The sequence below is a fragment of the Ursus maritimus genome, unplaced genomic scaffold (assembly GCF_017311325.1).
Source record: "Ursus maritimus isolate PB19 unplaced genomic scaffold, ASM1731132v1 scaffold_8, whole genome shotgun sequence".
Taxonomy (NCBI): Eukaryota; Metazoa; Chordata; class Mammalia; order Carnivora; family Ursidae; genus Ursus; species Ursus maritimus.
In genome coordinates, this window is record NW_024426996.1 from 52,042,477 (window position 1) to 52,062,160 (window position 19,684).

Sequence of the window (19,684 nt, forward strand, 5' to 3'; positions counted from 1 at the left end):
AAATGAAGTCTTTGCAATCTACTGTGTTTTGACACTCAGAGCCCATTTCAGCTCCGACTCGCCACATTGCAAGAGCCCAATAGTCACATCGGGCTACTGACTGCTGCACCGGGCAGTGAAGGTCTAGCTATAAATAAACCCTTTCAAGATACAAGTCAACTTTAGGTTCAAGATACTTGTAAACTCTATTCTTAGGAACAGATTTATATCAAAAAATAATTACAAACTCCCAGCATTTGGTGAAAAACACAAAGCTATGTAAAGTGGTATATACTGAAAAACAAGGACTTTCTAAAAATTAAGCATCTCTCACAAGGTGGATGCTTCTGAAGCCCTCAGACTCATTTTTCAAAGTCAAAAATAAATTATGTAATCAATCCCGTGTCACGAACCCAAACCCTCCAACAAATACTTCGGAGTTCACGCAGTCCGGGACATTCTTTTTATAGATGAAAAAGAATCCCTGCCAACCTTTGCGCCCAGCCACCGACTTCTGTCTAGCGTGACAGACGGTCAAGTGTTGATTAGCTGACACGGATACACTGTTCCAGGCAACCACGCACTGAGTCATAGCTGCCGAGTGGGACCCCAAATGAAACCTTACATAATAAACCAGAGAGGATCAAAGATGCCCGGCAGGAAGGGAACATAGATCAAAAGTCCTCCAAAATCTGCACAACAAAACCTTCTCAGAACCATCCCCCGGGGAACAAAAAGAGACTAACATCTGAAATCTAGAAATTATGAAAACCAAATGCAGAAGGGCAACAGGGAAGAACATCTGAAAAGTAATCCTATATTCCTCGGAATCCTCACGCTCAGGAACAAAACGCTCCAGCTCAGTGTTACAATTTCCATCTTCGCTCGAGCAAAGAAAGAAAGTAAGGAGCCGGCAAATACAACAGCCACGCGAGAGACGCCATGGGAGCCAGACTCGACGGAAAACCCTGAAATAAGCTGTACGTAGTTTAAGAGACTAACGTAAAATCCCATGCAGATGGGGAATTAGGAAGACAAATCAGGAATGGGAAAAATGCAACCAAAACAAAGCTGCAATCAAAAATCAGATTCCAAAAAATTGTTAAATTAAATCATAAAACTCAGCCAAAGCAGATGCTGGCTTTCTAGATAGGGATTTGAAGTCTTAGTCCTGCTAATCACAGGAAACCAAATGAAGACCACCTCTTCATTGAATATGTACCATAACCTAATCTAGAGAGCCTGGGTGAGGGAGCTCTAAAAGCCGGGTATGAGAAAGCCAACGTCCTCACAGGGCAGCATGCAAGAATATACTGGTTCTTCACTGGAAATTTTAAAGGCAAATATTTATTGCTCTGAAGTTGTCTACAAATAGTTAAGTACTCCTAAACTTCGTGGTAAGGGAGCCCACCGGGCTCAGTTTCAGGTATGTGTCACATTCAAGAAATGCAGTTTAGATGCCAAAAATCATGGAAAAGGAAACCCATTCCTTCAAAGGACACTGACAGCCTCTCGAATACATCTTCCTCAGCAACATTTAATGAAGTCCTCGTCTATATGCAGACTTCTTTCTAGAAGTCTACTTCTATAAGTTCATGCAGTTACTCTACCCCTGACCCCAGGCTCCTTTCCCACACTTGCCCCCCTCCTCCCCATCCCGAAGGTTTTAGCACTTTATTATGGAGATGAACTTAACCTCTCTCCCAGTAAGAAATGACCCTTCCTCTTTGGAAGAGTGAAGAATAAGGCTTGCAAGATGGACATTAAGGAGGGCACGTGAGGTAATGAGCCCTGGGTATTATATAAGACTGATGAATCACTGACCTCCACCTCTGAAACCACTAATACATGATATGCTAATTAATTGAATTTAAATTTAAAAAAAGAAATTTAAAAAAAAGGAAAAAAAAAGAGAAAGTTGTGTTATGTGACTTATAAGCTTTGCTAGTCTGCTAGCATACTTGTATATGACATTTTTTACTTGTCGCCTCTCAGTTTTTTCTATGAAGAGAAGTTATTACTTTGGTGAAAAATTATAATTAATATGGATGAGTGAAATTATGCCAGGAACAATAATGACAAATATAACTATTTTTTTTAAGAAAGGAGTTTAAAATTTTTACTGTAAATCATCGTATTTGTCTAAGTATTATATTAATGCTTTTTCTCTGTTAAAATGTTACATTTGTCTTAGAGTCTTAACAAAGGATAGAAAAAGTCATTATCTTCTATATAGTGTGTCCATTATCAGAGGTTTTAACGTGTCAGCATAATTGGTTGTTTTTTCTGTTGACTTTATCATCTCCTCAGCTGTGAAAGAAAACTTTTCCTTACTTGTGAATGTGCTGTTTCCTTACAATCATGTTGTCCTCTGGGTTTATCTTAAACTATTTTATTGTCCCTTTGGTTACATAGGCAACAGAATATTGTTTTTCTGTCAGTCACAATTAGTATTCATCCAGTTACAAATCTGTGAATACTCCTGATTTTTGACTTCAAGTTTCAACCCTAAATTCAGAAAATATAAAATACAATTTCACAATACTAAAAAAAAAAAAAACGATTCTAGCAAATACAAGCTTCTCTGATGGAGGAGGGGAAGCCCATGAGCACTCTCACATTAATGACATCTGTCCCATCACGATTATGAAACACCCACGCTGTGCCCAGACTGGACACAGCATCCAGAAGATTAGAATCTGGAGAGAGTCAAGGTCTCCGGCCATACCTCCCTGAACGCACCCGATCTCATCCGGAGAGAGTCAAACACAGGGTTTGAAGAGCTGGGGCATATTTCAAGTAGAAAAGGTAGATCAGTTAAAAAACAGTGGGCACTTAGTAAAACTGCTCTCGTGTACCCAATCTCTGACTTACCCTGGGTCCCGCACCCACTGTCCCCTCCCTTCACCCGCACACCAACCTACACTTCTCCCCCTTTCAAAATCCATTCTTTCTTCCTATTGACACAAAACAGCAACAGACAATGTCAGAAGCCCCAGCGCTAACACCACCTGCGACTCAGTGATGGAAAGTCCCTTTCAAGGAAGCAGAGTTTTTCCCTCCATAAATAAAAAAAAGATAGAAATAGAAATATTCTTACGAACGATCACAGTAAAACTCAAGTGAGTGACAAATCTGATGTTCTTCTTTTTTTTTTTTTTTAAAGATTTTATTTTTTTATTCGACAGAGAGAGACAGCCGGCGAGAGAGGGAACACAAGCAGGGGGAGTGGGAGAGGAAGAAGCAGGCTCATAGCGGAGGAGCCTGATGTGGGGCTTGATCCCATAACACCGGGATCACACCCTGAGCCGAAGGCAGATGCTCAACCGCTGTGCCACCCAGGTGCCCCAAATCTGATGTTCTTCTGAGTACAGATTTTCATAGAGACGAAGATGAAGAACTGGAGAAAGAAAGAAGTAGACCCAGTTTTCAAGGGCCGAGTCTGGGCAGAACTCCTGATTTCTTTGTGATGGGATGGGGGAAAGACCTAGTCAGGGTCACTCATGCAACCATCTGTTTTCCAGAACGGATGTCTTCACTTCCTACCATGGACCCAAACTCAAAACTACACTTCAACCCAGAACCTTATCCCACCGTGTTCATATGTGTTCGGAGGGGTGTTCTTGAATGTTATGAGAAAAATGTAATCTATGGCCCAATAAATTTGGGGATTTCATGGACTAGTGTACAACCCAAGAGTGAACTAGAAAAGACAGCTTCTCTAAAACCGTGGTTCTAAGAGCGTGGACTCTATAATTCAGTGAACCAATATCTTCCGAATAATCAATGCGCGATGTTACACAGTTGGATGTGCTTAAAAGATTCCTTAAAACTTTGCACGACGCACCAATGGATTCTAATAAACAAAGTGCACGAGTGCTTTGATGTGGTTTCAGATTTCATATTGCAACAAACCTTTAAGCAACTACCGCTTGTCAAGTTTTGGTATAATATTAAAAAAATAGCCACAATTTTCTAAAAAGGCTATAAAATGTTTCTCCATTTTCCTACCACATATCTGTGTGAGGGCAAGTTTTCTTCCTATCCTCAACCAAAACAACATATCGTGACAGAATGAATGGAGAAGCAGTGGAGAATCTGGTATTTGTATTAATCCAGACAATAAAAGATGTGGAAAAAAAAAACAAGAAGTAAAACTATGTCACTCTTATCATGAGATATTTTTGGAAAATATATAGTTATTTTTCACAAAAATATTCTTTATGCTAACATATAAGGGGTGTATTACTTCTGTTTTTTAACAAATTAAGAAATTAGTACCTTCATAATTTCTGTTTTAATTCCTAGTACAGTAATTATTAATAATTATAACCCACATTCATGCTCTTTGGGATCCTCAATAATTTTTAAGACTGAAAAGGGGGTCCTCCTGTCAAAAAGTTGGAGATGCTGCCCTAATGCATTTGGTGGTGGAAGCCTTTCCCTGTGGAACACCTTGAATGTATTCTATGGAACACACAATGGGAAACAGTCTCATCTTGTGCTCTAAAAATTATTCCTTTATAGGCCTCTTCTCCCTAGACATTCTTCAGCAAGTTAATTTATATGCTCTCGAAGGGTTTCCTCTCACACAGCAGTTTTGTGCTTCTAGCCGTGGAAGTAAATACATACATCTCTTCTGGCGAAGCACAGCTGAAAGTGACCTCACCTACTTAGGAGAGGCCTTAATCTAGAGAATGATTTCATTGAGCAAATGTTTCACATAATCACGAGAAATGATGACATAGGTTAACGTGCTCCATCAGCAGTAATCCTCTACCACGAGATACGGTGCCGATGTCCCAAGAACGTAAAAGCTATCACGCCGGAGAATCGGGGCCCGTTCGGTTTACCATTCAGTTTGCAACAAAACCGAATCACTGACTGAGGTACCCCTGCTACAAATTACCCCTCTCTACAAGGAGCAGGACGACAGCAATGTATTACTCCGAATACCGGCAATTTGTGTTTGGAAAAACCGTGGAAACACCGTACGCAAGCCAAAAATAACTCAAGACCTAATTCGTATTTCTACCATGGCTTTTCAGAACGCAGAGTAAGGCCAGTTGTCTACTTTCACCACGACCGGGAGCTCCAGTTACCGAATTTCGTTATAAATCTCTTCTTCCTGTCAGGCATCTGAATGACTGGCCAGGAGCCTGTTCTCAGATGGCTGTAAAAAATTTTGGGAAAGAATCAAAAGTGGAAAGTGCTGGACAACTATTCCACGCAAAGGCTCTCCCCAAGGCAAGTCTGCCCTTATATAGAGCGGGCCTGGAGTACAGGCTGTCCGGTCCTTTCATTTACCTTCTGGAATTTGCCCAAATTACAGGAACCATTAAGTTTATTTATGCAGTTTTTAAAGTATCTAGTTTATAGGACAAGGATCTTGGAAGCTGAAGACACGCATCTTGGCCTCCTTTTTCCTGGTACCTTAGACCTGAAGTGAAATTAGCATATAATCTGCTTCCAGTAAAACTTTCTTTAAGGAAGACTTTTTATGGCCCTAAGTGCTTACTAAGGTGCTGTTCTAGCTCCCTTGGTCCCCCTGGCAACATTATGACATAGACACGATAATTATCCCCATTTTACAGATGAGACAATAGGTTCAGAGCTGCCCGAAGCCACCAGGTTTTGTAAGTGGCAGACTTTGACTGGAATTCGGTCCCTTAGAACCTCTGTACTGGGACGCTGTCCTGTCTATTTGAGATGCGTGGATAATAACATCAACTGATTTATGAATAAGGAGATATTCAATTCTGTGGGTAAAATAGTGGTTGTAAGCTTCAAATTAGCCTTTATTGAAGAAAACCTTCCTTACAGCCAGGGTGTTAGGCTCCGTTCTCTGTCTTCCAGCCATGACCTGGACGCGGACCACGTGATAGTTACCTGTTGTTGCTTCTGCCTTCCTTCTGGCTTGTACTAATATGCTCTTGCTAGGCACCTGGAGCAGCATTCACTGAATGAATGAGTCAAAGAACCGCTTTTGCTTAAAAATGAGTCTCTAAGAATCTACTGAGTCACCAAGAACATGAATTTCCAAATGAAGCTCTTGCACCCTGGAGGGTATGCAAAACAAACAAACAAATAAAAAACCAAAAAAAACCCAGTGGGGTACAAGGAGAAAACCATTAGCATTTCTATTTCTATTTACTGACATTTACCACACGATTGTGCTGTCCTCCTCATTCAGTGTGCGTGGCAGACAGCCACAGAGGGATGCTTAGGCCTGGCAGGGGCCTTCCTCGGCTGGCTCACAGGGTTAGTCAGCAGTGGGGCCCTCACCTGTTTGCTTTCCCGAGGCTATATCAAAGTGCAGTTCATATGGGCCCAACTGAGAACATGGCCATAGGGATTATATTTTCAATTTTATCTAAACCGAGCTTCACAAAATGGACAAGTGACTTTAAATGAGTCCTGCAGAACCACAAAACATGGTAACCACAATGCAAGCACCAACACCCAGGAAAGTCATAAAGCTGACGATACTTTTACCATTTCTCATATGATACTCTTCTTAGCCACATCATGAGATATAACGAGTTAATCAGATCTGACATAAAGTTGGCATCCACACACACAAAACCTGCAAGTATCAAAACTTGGATTCATAACCACTATTCTTATCAACAGTCTTTGCCTAAGTGAGCATGATACCTTGGCTAATTGGCTAGGCCAACTGGCTAATACAATTTGAAATTGGCTAATAGTATTCGTGTATAGCTTCTAAATACATATATATTTTTCAAGCAGGATCAAAGGTGTGGAGCTCACTGATCTAGGCAGGACTCTGCTACCCAAACTGCAATCTGCAAAGAAGCAGCTTCAGCATCGCCCCCGCAGCTCGCAGCTCGTTAGAAATGCACAATGGAATATTACTCAGCCATCAGAAAGAACGATCACCCAACATTTGCATCAACATGGCCGGGACTGGAGGAGCTTATGCTTAGTGAAATAAGTCAAGCAAAGAAAGACAATTATCATATGGTTTCACTCCTTTGTGGAACATGAGGACTAGCAGGGAGATCATTAGAAGAAGGAAGGGAAAAATGAAGGGGGGTAAACACAGGGGAAAATGAACCACGAGAGACTATGGACTCCGGGAAACAAACTGAGGGTTTCAGAGGGGAGGGGGTGGGGGGATGGGCTAGCCCAGTGATGGGTATTAAGGAGGGAATGTATTGCATGGATCACTGGGCGTTATATGCAAACAATGAAGCATGGAACACTACACCAAAAACTAATGATGTACTGTATGGTCACTAACATATCATAATTAAAAATAAAAATAAAAAAGAAATGCAGTCTTAGGGTCCATCCCAGACCTCCCAGACCCAAATCTGTACTTTAACAAGCTCTCCAGGTGATTCAGGTGCACATTCCTGTTTGAGAAGCACTGCCTTAGAACACACACCTGAAATGATCTGAACCCTCACAGTTCAGCTCTTATTTATAAGTTGAGGCAGATTTCTCTGTTGAATTTTTCAACTCATAAACTTATAATTCCTAATAGCTGTTATCAAGTGTCCTTTAAAACTATATTTTAAAAAAAACTACGCCCATAGACCAAAAACCCAGTGAAATAATCTATGTACGACCGCAGCATCATCTTATCCATCCCAGTATCCATCCGTAAAGTCAAGGTCCTGCCCCCCACGCCGTGAAAGCCATCCCGATACACCGCCATCGTTTTCGTCCCCACTTCCACTTACTTTTGTTTGATCGTCGGCTTTGAACACATAGCAGATACTCTGCTGACTGGCTGCACTGTCCTTGATCAGACAAGCGAAGTAACTTGGATCGTGACTGTTGTGAATCAGTTTGTGAACATGCTGGGGCTTACACTCGAAGATGCTGGAACAGATCAGTGGATCCCACTGTTGACTTTTCCCTGGCTCAGGTTCACATCTCAATCCGGAGGGGGAAACACAAAGCCGGACTTGCCTGGCACCGGGCTCCTTTTTGGAGGCCTGCCCGTTGAGCCGTCGCACCTCCGCCACGACCCAGGGCAGCATCGGCATGGTGGTCAGGGCGTGCACTCGCAGCGAGCCCGCCAGCTGCAGGCTGAAGTCCACGGAGGCCTCGTTAGGAAACGGATGCTTCCTCGCTGTGAATGTTATTGGTTCCATCTTGGGAAAGGTCTGGAAACTCAGCAAAACGTTGCCACTGTTTCCTATTTGAGAACGAGCAATCTATCTTATGTGCTTCTGAGGCAGAATCCTGGGGGAGAAAAACAAAGGCATTAGAATTTAATGAAATCACAGCAACAGCTACTTTCGAAGAGTTATTATTTCAGAACTTAAAAGCCTGAAACCCAAACATGGGAAGAAATGGATCTTAGTTCAAACAAGGTGCTTGGCCTAGAAAGAGCCTTCTTCAAACTGCTTCATGTAAAACTCGAGAATGCCGTAACTGTCACTCGCACTACAGGTTCCAAAGATCCCACCGGGAAATTCCTGTTAAACGTTTATAAGCCTCGCAGAGCCAGCAAAAGCAAGCAGGACATTAAACAATATTGTCCCGCTCAGATATCTTTAAACCCTGTTCTATTAACGTATGTTTCAAGGAATTTTTTTTTTAAGTTATCTCTACGCCCACTGTGGGGCTCGAACTCATGACCCCCGAGATCAAGAGTTGCGTGCTCTATGGACTGAGCCAGCCAGGGGTCCCTCAAAGAATTTTTTTCAGATCATCAAATTCAGTAGTGGTGATTCTCCCCCCAAAAAGTAATTTTGAGAGAAAAAAACAGCAGCTATCTACCCATTATCATAGGCCACTGAACCAGTTTTCAACAACTGACCTTTTCAATTGTGATACTACTTAAGTTTTAAAAGCTTCTCCCTGACATAGTCCAGAGGTGCTGAACATGAATTCAAATTTCATTAACATGTAATTGGTGCCAGTTTTGCTCCAAATATCACCATAAATCTTGTTTCATTTAATTCCTGTATTATAAGCCATCATGCCCACACTTCGCTCTCCTCATCAGTAGAAGATGCTGTTTCCAGTAGACCCACACTCTCTCACCTGCCTTCCCCCCTCTATGGGTGATTTTCAACAACCACATCTGATGTATCCTAACGCCTTCCTGTTCCACTGGGGACAAAACCCTTCTGTGCAGAGCTGAGCCGTCTACTGGATCTCAAGCCTCGTCCTTCCCCATCTGCTCGCTGGATCTTCCTTCTCTCATGTACCCCCCGAGCACCTACACACTGCATCTGTCTGATTCACCATTGTGTCCCCAGTGCCTGGCCGTGTCTGACTCACAATAGAGGCTCGATAACATTGTAAACAAATGAATGAAGTCTCTCCCATCTGAAAAAAAAAAAGAAAAAAACCCCGACATTTTCCCTTGACCTCACCCTTCTGAGCCACAACTCTTCCTTCCCCACGCAACTTTCGTCTACACTTACTGGTTCACTTCCTACTGCCCACTGACAATCCTGATTGTGACCAGACGCACTGCCTATGCGTTGAACTTGCTCCCGCTAAGGTCATCCACACCTTTGGCTGTGAAACCCAAACGGGGCTTCTTACTCCTTAACTGCTCTGTCCTTTCTGATGAATTTCTCAGTGGTGCACTCCTTCCTGCTTGAAACCCTTCTGCTTCTCCTCTTACCTCCTTGCTTGCTTCTTTCAGGTTCTTTGGTGGCTTTTCCTCCCTGTTAAATTCCATCCCTTGTCCTCATTCCACTTGCTTTCTTTGGACAGTCTCACCTAGTGGCTTGGGTGTCCACAACCACATTCGAGCATTTCTGCTGCTGCTAGCATGTGCACTCTGGGCCCACCGCGAGTGTGATCTCATTCCATTTCATCTCCAACCCTAGCCTCGGTTATAGATGACTCGTATTGCCATCGTTGGGACCTAGGTCACTGAGGCCTGGAGAGCTTGTCACAGGTGGGTGTGGGAGAGTCTGCTCCTGATTCTCGACCCATCCTCTTGAGTGCTGCCCAAGAATGGCAGCTACCACATAGACCCTGATGATTCCCACGTGCACGTCTCCCATTGGACCTCCTTGCTGAGATCCAGATCAGGGCAGACCTGGATATTTCTATCTGGGTAGCCTAGAGGTATCTCAGCCTCGATTTAGTCATTTTTTAAAGATTTATTTATTTATTTTAGAGAGAGAGCTTGCGTGTCCACCTGCAAGCGGGGGCAGGGACTCAGGGAAAGGGAGAGGAGCAGACTCCCCGCTGAGCCCGGAGCCCCACACAGGGCTCGATCCCACAACCCTGAGATCATGACCTGAGCCAAAATCAAGAGTCGGATGTTTAACCCACTGAGCCACCCCGGTGCCCTTCAATTTAGTTATTTTTAAACTAACTCATCTCATCTCCCCGCTTCCCATAACTTCTCTTGTTGCCCATAAACTGTATCTCTATAAATGGCATCACTATTTTATTGGCCAAGCCAAAGGCCAAGGAGTCACTGCTACAGACTGAATGTTGAATTCCTAATCCCCAATGTGATAGTATTTGGAGGTCACGACTTTGGGAGGTGATGTCATGAGACTGAAGCCCTTATGAATGGGATTAGTGCCCCCATAAAGAGACCCGGGGTGCTCTCTTGCCCTTTTCCACCGTGTGAGGAAATAAGAGACAAGACGGCTGTGTATGAACTGGGAATATATTCAATATTCAAATTCTAAACATTTTCTGAAAATGAACTGAAGTCGATTCCTTTAATTACATTTTTCTATATGCTACAGATGCATAAATGATAAGAGTGAATTTTTATAAGAGGATTTGAACACAGTTCAGAGCTAGTTTTCAATTTTAAATGTTCAAAAGTTCAGAAATAAACCCACACTTTCGAGCTCCAGCATAGTTCATGGAAACGTCGTCCCTGTCTCTTCTCCTTTAAAGTACAACCTCTCTTGATGATGAAAACAGACTTGAAGTTCATATAACCCCATAAATAATGGTCTCTCTCTCTTCTCTTTTCTCTCTTTCACCTGGTGAGCGGCATTAAACGTCTGGCTCAACTTCCACTCCTGTAACTGAATCTGTTTCAAGTTCTAACCGTTGACAGCCGCTAATCCCAAGACATGTTTAAAGAAGTACTAGAAATATTACAAAGGGGAGACCTGAGATCTACCAATTAGTGTAGATGAGGCAATTATTAATATGGTGGCAACACTATGCAGGGTTATTTTCAGTTCTCTTGTAAGGCAATATGTACATAGTGCAAAAACAATTTACACAATTTAGAATTTCAAACATTTAGTAAATAAATAGTCATCATATTAGTTCTGCCATGTCATTGACAAAACTACTGAAATACCTAGAGTTTTCATTTTTGAACCAGTCGTGGCACATTCTTGGTTTCTCTGTAAAAAGTAGATTGGTCCGTAACACTGTTTGTAAACTATCAAATAGTAAGTTCTACTCCAGGGGGTGTCTGGCTGGCTCAGTCAGAAGAGCATGTGACCCTTGCTCTCAGGGTCATGAGTTCGGGCCCCACGCTGAGTGTACAGATTACTTAAATAAGTAAAAATTTAAAAAAATAAGTTTTACCCCAAAGATAGCAGTAATTATTTATCAGCGATTCTGTGGTTATAAGATTCATGGTAACTTAGACTAGGTGAGTAACCGTCGTACTACTTTTCAATAACAAGTTCTGCGAAATAGATGATCTATTCAAATAAAACTAATACACCATTAGATTATTTTTAAGCCATCTCAGTCCACAGCATTGGCATGCAACCTCTGACCATCCGTCCCAGGTAGAATTACCGATTCTAAGAGGGCTCTCGTGCCTCCTACCCTCAGTAAGAGATACTGCGATGATCTGTTCTTCCAGCGAACGTCTAGCTGTGTTCTTATTGGTAGATTCGTCTGCGTACAAGCTCTGTCCCTCACAGAGACCATCTGTATGCTACACAGTTCCTACCTACCGCTGTCCATAAACATGGTAGTCATCCCAACACAAAGATACTTTTATTAGAACAGTTGCAATCATCCGTTAGTGAGTCCTTCTGTATCAAATATCCCTGAAGGCATGCACTTCGAATTATAAAATCTGAAAGCCAGAAATGTCCTCCTAAGCTCTTTAGAAATTTCCCTTATATTTGAGGGACGCCCGTCTGGTTCAGTGGGTTAAGGGTCTGCCTTCGGCTCAGGTCATGATCCCCGAGTCCTGGGATCCAGCCCCAAGTCAGGCTCTCTGCTCAGTGGGGACCCTGCTTCTCCCTCTCTCTCTACCGCTCCCCCTGCTTGTGCTCGCTCTCTCCAAATAAGTAAATAAAATCTTTAAAAAAAAAGATTTCCCTTATATTTGAAATGAGGAGACGTGGTCCTGGAGAATTAAGTGGTTTGTCCAAGTTGGGTGACAGAATTAGGACAATCCGATCCCTGACTGCCATCCAAGAGAACCTCAGTTTCCTGATGAAAACACTTTCAAGGGTACAGTTGAGAAAGCGAGTCACTTAACTTCTTCAAATCTCAAGTTTATTCTTACAAGAGACTAAAACAAAATCATCCTCAAGTTGTCTTCTGTCTCTAAAATCGGGTAATCTGGTTTTCATAATGTATAATACCAAATGTCCCCAACATTGTGTGGGGATAGAAAGCTGCTTGCATCTTCCTGTCAAGAATACAAATGTGGGGGAGGTACAAGAAGAAAGAACGGGGTTTATTGATTAGGAAGCGAGAGAAGAGATGGCAGGGGTTAGCAAGCCGCTATTAGGAACCCCCTCTCTTCCCGGCCCCCCTCCATGCCGTCCCAGCAAATCACGGGGGAATAGGAGGGGGACTTTCCAGAAGCTAGCAATAAATACCACAGCCACTGCAGATTCAGCTGTCACCTTCTCCGAGTGCTGGTGGGAGGGGAGGAGGGAATAAAAGAGGGGATAAAGGGAGAGGTGTTGGGACTCCTGGGTGGCGCCTGGGTGGCTCAGCCGGTTAAGTGTCTGCCTTCAGCTCAGGTCATGATCCCAGCACCATGGGATGGAGACCCGCATCAGTCTCCCTGATGAGCAAGGAGCCTGCTTCTCCCTCTGCTGGCCGCTTCTCCTGCTTGTGCCCCGCCCCCAGACAAATAAATAAATAACATTAAATTAAAAAAAAAAAAAAGGGAGAGGTGCTGAAGCTTCTAGCTCCAAGCCAGGTTAGGAACCAGCCAAGACTGATTAGCTGTCACCCCCCCCCCCCCCCCCGCCCCGGGATGGGCAGGGAGTCTCCAGATAGCTATTCACTTCCACTTACAAATCATTGGTTTAGTTTTTCTGCTCTTTACCCCAGATGGAGTGGGCATGCTGCTGAACAGGATTATTCTGCCACCTGAATCCTCTAGTCTCACGCAGTAAGACCATTGGGGCGTGGCTACACTATTTGTCCCAGAATCTCACCCAATCAGAGCAGTGTGCTACTCCCTGGGGATTGCCCACAGGCTCCAGAGATCTTTGGGGCAGTAGGTTATTTCACACGGAGCCGTCATGCGAGGCTCCTGGAGTCCGGGATCTAACCTCTTCGTCATCAAGGATGCTCCAGGCCCAGTATGCACCTCTCTAATTTGACACATAAAATAATGACGTTTGGAATGACTTCCTGCCTACATAAATCAGACCCAATGTAAGCCTAGTCCTTTAGGATGCCGTGGCCACTTCTTGTATTCTCTTCTACTTTACGGCACAGGATAAAGGGGCCGGGGCCCTTGCTGGCCCTCAGCCGTGTATATCCCTCCCTCCAGCATGGCTGCTTTGTTATTCTCCTGAAAGTAATAATAATGACTGTTAACACATAGATAATAGCATTTACTGTGTGACTGTTAACTGAGCTCTCACAACAACCCTGGACAATAGACTATTATTATCATATCTAAATAGGGACTCTAATGGATTTTTACCATTATCAGCTCCACCTTTCAGATAAGTGATGAGAGGGAAGGTGCTGGCACAGAGAAGTAAGGTCACTTGCCCAACGTCATCCTAGCAGCAGATGGCAGAACCACGTCTTAAACCCAGGGCCTTCCACTCCAGACTTCGTGCTTGCTCTTAAACCACTTTGCTAGAGGAATACTTACTGACCAACTACCTCTTCTTGGACATTACAGATATGATCTTCTGTATTCTTACAACTCTGAGATGTCTGTCTTATCATCCCCATTTCCCTAAAGGTCCCCTGACTAATGGTGTAGGCAGGATTTGTCTTATGCCCAAATTTCTATTCTCTGTGATACACTCTAGAAGGGAATAAATCTAAAATATCCTTCTAGTGAATTAGCTGGGTTGTTTTTCTATCTAAATTTTGCTTGGTCTCATTAATCCAACTCTAATGCCAAAATTATACTTAAGAAGTATCAAATAAGGGGCGCCTGGGTGGCACAGCGGTTAAGCGTCTGCCTTCGGCTCAGGGCGTGATCCCGGCGTTATGGGATACCCCCCACATCAGGCTCTTCTGCTATGAGCCTGCTTCTTCCTCTCCCACTCCTCCTGCTTGTGTTCCCTCTCTTGCTGGCTGTCTCTATCTCTGTCAGATAAATAAATAAAATCTTTAAAAAAAAAAAAGAAGTATCAAATAAACAAAAGAATGGCAATGAGTAATATTTACTGAGAGCTCACTCTGTATCAGGCACTGTTCTAAGACCTTTACGTGTATCAATTCATTAAGTTTGACAACAAACTGGTAAGTACTCACCTACTTTGGAAACAGGTTTACTGATCATAATTAATGTGTTGTTAAATATGTACTCTCTCTTTTTAAGAGGAAAACACTGCTGCTTGTCACAAAGGACATAGGCATACTCAAAATTCAATGCCTTTGTTGGCGATAAAACATTTTTCCTACATTTTGCACAGCTTTACTGAAACCCATGTGTCAAGATTATTCATACGGCCCAAATATAATGAATCCTTTTCTAAACATTCGAAAACCTGAAAAGGGACACATTGCCCTTAAATCTAAAAGCCCATCAAATGGAAATCGCAGCTAGAAAATGTCAAAAAATGTGAGAATGGAAACCTTCATGTCTTTTGTGAAGAACCTGGTTAAAAATCTTTTTCTTGGGAAGTGGGGTTGGAAAGGAAGAAATAAGATAAAAGTCAGCTAAGGCAATTTGTAAGGTAGCAGTTCTACCCTGAAACCTCCATCCTCTGCCATCACCAGGGGGCTTGGAACCCAACGTTGCCTGTCTGCTGAGTGCCATCAGTCACTTTACCGCACGGACTCTGATCCTCCAAGTTTTAATGACCAGGAAAAGAAGAGGGCTGGAAAACATATCACATATTGACACTCTTGTGGCCATTATACTTAAGAAGCACAGCCCAGCAGACCGGGAAAAGGGCAAAGCAAACTACGGCAGCGCATAAGCAGACTTAGGTCATCTGGGGAACGTAAGGAGCGGAGGCTGGGGAACTTCAGAGGAATGCCGTGAAGAGTGGAAAAGGGGCCTGAGGGAGTTACCATTTTGACAAGATAAAATTAAAAGCCTTTTCAAAGACAGAAACCTCTCAAGCAGGCATCCTACTCTGGGCACCATAATGATCGAACCTGCTGGTGTGAATGGGGAACAGGTAAGTGCCACTCCCTGCTGCTCACCGGGGGTCTGTCCCAGAAGATGCCAGAAGATCTGGCAGAGAGGAGCTGCTCACCCACATCTGGTTCTGCCCAGGAGTCTATTTGATTGTGATGCAGCCTCTCTGGCCGAGGCTGCCTTCTGTGGAAATGGAGGGCAAAGACTGTCAACAGCTGGATAATGAGGAAGAAGAGGCAAGCTGCATTTCCTCAGTCACTCACTTCCTCCCCGTACCTTCTGGTACTTCCTACGACAATCAATGTCATGTGGGGGAGGCGTCATCCCAATACAGATACAACAGCACTCAACCAGAAATGCTATCATAGTGAGAAGGGAAATCCCCAGACCTCTCAGTGGGAAAGACAGCGGTAGACTATGGCAGGGAGTCCCATTTGCAAAACTAATTTGATGTTAATATTTTATAACTACCCCAATGAATCTTCCCCCTACTTGACTGGTTTGCAAATGGCTGGACAAATCAACATAAAGACATTTATTTTCATTATCACCTGATAATTTTGTTTACTGCTTGGAATCGCACTTAGTCCCTTTTACATCTCCTTGCACTCAGTTAATAGTCTCAGAGCATTCCTCTAGTGTTCACTTCAGAAAGTATCCCCTAAACATTTCACACGACACCCTGTAATTCACAGCTGTGTCCACTGTCCAGTAGCTCATATTATGTCAAGGGTTACTTTCAGATAAATCTAAGGAGAAAGCCCTTTTTATGGTCTGATTTCTCTATAACTTGGTAGAAAAAAAAGAAACAGGGAGATTCAAGACCTTGATAAGCATTCCATTTCAAACAGTTCTGGAAACACCTGTTTACAAAAGCAGTCGATCCTTTTTTATACAAACTTTTTCATGCAATGTTCTTAGTCCTTTAGACAGCCTTCAGGATTCTCGGGAAGGAGCTGATCCTGAGGAACACTGCCTCCCCAAGCAAGAGACGCTATCTCAACTCTAGCTGCTTCAGGGATCCCTAACCCAAGAGAGTCCTAGAACATGAAGTGTTCAGAAACACGGGAGAGTCATTTAGCAAGGTGGATCCCCAGCCTCTTGCAACAACTCCCCATTCACTCTTCCACCCCAGCCCCTCCAACGCAGAACAGGCTCCCAACACACACCAAAACCCAGAGCTGGCTATGCTCCAACTCTTATCAGTCCCATCAAATCTAGGCAAACAATGAATTTCTGCTTTCCAAAAGGGGTTTCCATCAAGGCCTCTGTAGTTCTGCTTAAGTACAGTGTGAAAAGTTTTGAAGTTTGGGCTTGCAGAGATAGCTGGATTTCTTGGGTGTGACCCATTTAAACCAGCTCATTTAAAAATGCTCTTTCAAAGTCTGATTATATTAATAAATGAAATCATCCAACCATCCAAAAGGAAGAGTGAGAGATCTATACCTATTCATTAATGTAAGGCACTCTGAAAAGTAAACCGTTTGGTGGGAGGAACAATCATCACTTTCAATTTCTTTTCCTTTTTAAGCAACTTTCAGAGAATGATTTTAAATAAAATAACAGGTAAAGCCATCTCTAGGTGAATTTCAAAGAAAACAGTATCTTAAAAACAACAACAGCGTGTGGCGAGGTTCGAGGGGGTCTCAATCACAGAACGATCAGGAAGCAGCTAGAAACAATCAAGCAGGGTTTCAAAATGACTGGGACAGGATGTGCCCATAGAAAGAAATGTTGTGCGCCCTAGCGAAGCTGCCGAAGTTACTACTGCGAAGTACCGTGAACTTTTAAAGGATAGCAAGGGGTCACTCTGACCACCCTCCCCCTCAGTCCGGTGGCCCTACAAACACAACAGCCCCCAGAGATATTTGGCGGGAGGGGGTAGATGCCGAGCGAGCAGGAGTGAACAGGGGGGCTGGAGGAGCTCCTGGGCGGTCATGAACTTGAAGGTTTCACTTTCGTTCAAGTAGGGGGGCAACGAGGTGGCAATGAACCCCCCCGCGGAAGCCCCCGGCGCGGCGAGCACAGCAGGAACGCCCTTGGGCTGCCGGATCCCAGCTTCGCGGGCCCGGGAGCACAGAGGCGTGCTTGGTGCCGGGGGGCCGCCGGGATGCCGCGGGAGGCGTGGAAGCCCCAGAAAGCACCTACCTGTACCTCGGCGCGCTCAGAGCCCGGGCCCGGGCCGGCGCGCGCAGGTGCTCGGGGGCGGCGTGGGGACGGCCTGGGCGGGCGGGGCGCCCATTGCGCCGGGCCGGCTGCGCGCTTAGGCGGCGGGGGGCCGGGAGGGATCCCCTCCGCTCGGCTCCCGCCTCTTCCTCACCCAGCTGGGGGCACGGCGGGTCCCGCGGCGGCGGCAGCAACAGGCACGGTAGCGCGGCGGCTGCGGCGGCGGCGAAGGAGGAGGTGTCTGCGCGCGGCTCGCGTTTCCTCCTCCCCGGCTGGGCGAGCGCGGGGGAGGCGAGGGGAGGGCAGAAGCCGGGATCGCCCAACTCGGTCCCCAGAGACCTAAGAGGGGGACGCGCTGCTCCCTCCCTCCCCTCTGCGCCTTGTGACTCTGCCCAAGTGGCACGGCCGGGACAGGCGAGTCACACGCGGGTAACAGCTGCTGCAGTGCGGGTCCGCCGCGGCCTCCCTCCTCTCCCTGCCTCTCCCCTGCCGGACGGCCCATCCTCAGGGTTCAGACCGGGCGGTGGGAGGCGGGGGAGGCGGGGTCCGGGCGCCGCCCCAGCCAGCCCAGGAGCAGGGTCCTGGCCAGCCGTCCGCCCGGGCTCCGAGGACTGGGGCCCCGCGCGTGACGAAGGCCCTCGCGGCGGGATGTGCGGTCGCACGCCCTGTCCTCGGCAGCCTATTTATAGCAGGTGGCGCTGCCCGCCGCTCTCGTCCAGCGGCGCTCTCAGCAGGTGGCACTGCCCGCCCTCTCTTCGCTCCCCCGCGTAGTGGCGCCTCGTCCGCACCCTCGCTTTCACCCCGCGAAACGAACAAAGTGAAAACCGCACGCAACGCGGGAAGGCGACCTCGCCACCTGGCCCTCCCCCGCATGGCCCCTTCGTCCTGTCCCAGGGCTGGACACAATGGCAAGGAGGGAACTGAGGCAGGGCCATTCTATGGGGCGCTGGCAGGCCAGGCAGGAACCAGGGGCTCGAACAGCAAAGGCTGAAGCGTCGCCCCCCCAGCCCCCCCAAACCCCAGTCAGCCCCATTGCTGAACCGCGCGGGTGACGCAGCCGCTGGACCCGGCGCCTCTTCCTTCCCGCGGGTCCGGCGCGCGCACGCATGCACACGCACACACACTCACACACTCACGCTCACCCCGTGCACACACCCCCCTCGCCTCACCTCTCCTCCCCTCGCGGCGCCTGCCCTAGAGTGGGGTTCGGGGCGGTTCCCAGCGGCCTTGGGGTGTGAAAAGAGCCCCGGGAGACGGAAGCCTGCGGCGCGAGCGGGCTCGGGGCTGGGGGGGGGGGGCCGGTGCAGGAAACCCGCCGACCTGCCACAGTCGAGCCCAGCAGGTAGCCTGGGGCAGTTTCACTCCCGGGGCGCGGGGAGCGAGGGGGCTCTGAGGCAAGTAGGGGACGGAGCACCAACTTCAGAGACGAGGGAGCAGGGAAGGGAGAGCAGGGAGGAGAGGGAGTGGGACGCGGGGCGGGGGGTGGGGAGGCAGCTGCAGAGGGAGGCGGCGGTGGAGGAGCCAGGCGGCCTCTTGCAGCATGTTTTTTGCTCAGTGGAGCTGGAAGCTGACTTTAGGGAAGTGGCTGAGAGTTTGGGCCGCAGAGTTGGACTTAAACTCAAATCCCAACTCCACCACAGGGTTGGCTTAGGCAAGCTGCTGGACCTCTATTCTCCTCCATTCTCTTACCTGTAAAATGGGACGGTACGTGCTTTGGGGCCCACTGTGAGGAAAAGATGGAAAGTGCTCGTAAAGGGCTTAGCACGCTGGCGGGAAGGCAGACCTCAGCTACCGGCAGCAGCTATCCTAACCGTGGCTCGGGGGGCACATAGAAATCCAAGGTTCTCCTCTCGCCCCCAGTCCAAACGGTGTGCTCTTAAAAGTTGATTGAAGCTCTTTGAAGCCTTTTGATCAGAACGCCCCTATGGGATTCCTTGATCCCATTCCTCAGGATGTTCCCATCCAGGGAAGGTGTATTTCAGTGGGACACAAAAGCTTTATCCACAGTTTGATTAAAAATGCTCATAAAAGTCGTAGCTGTTTGGGTGCCTGGGTGGCTCAGCCGGT

At 46.2% G+C, this 19,684-nt stretch overlaps 1 protein-coding gene across 9 annotated transcripts in view; it reads right to left on the reverse strand.

Moving 5' to 3' along the window:
• Positions 1-8,199, reverse strand: part of TBC1D1 (TBC1 domain family member 1) — a 214,196-nt gene extending 205,997 nt beyond the window's left edge. For 3 of the 9 annotated variants that reach the window (XM_040624867.1, XM_040624866.1, XM_008701383.2), the window contains exon 1: positions 7,692-8,159. In XM_040624867.1, the coding sequence (XP_040480801.1) occupies positions 7,692-8,108 (417 nt within the window). In that variant the 5' untranslated portion in view covers positions 8,109-8,159. Of the gene's footprint in view, positions 1-7,691 lie in introns of all 9 variants that reach the window. The other 6 variants (XM_040624868.1, XM_008701384.2, XR_005833380.1 and 3 more) reach the window with 5 other exon arrangements.
• Positions 8,200-19,684: the final 11,485 nt, after the last annotated feature.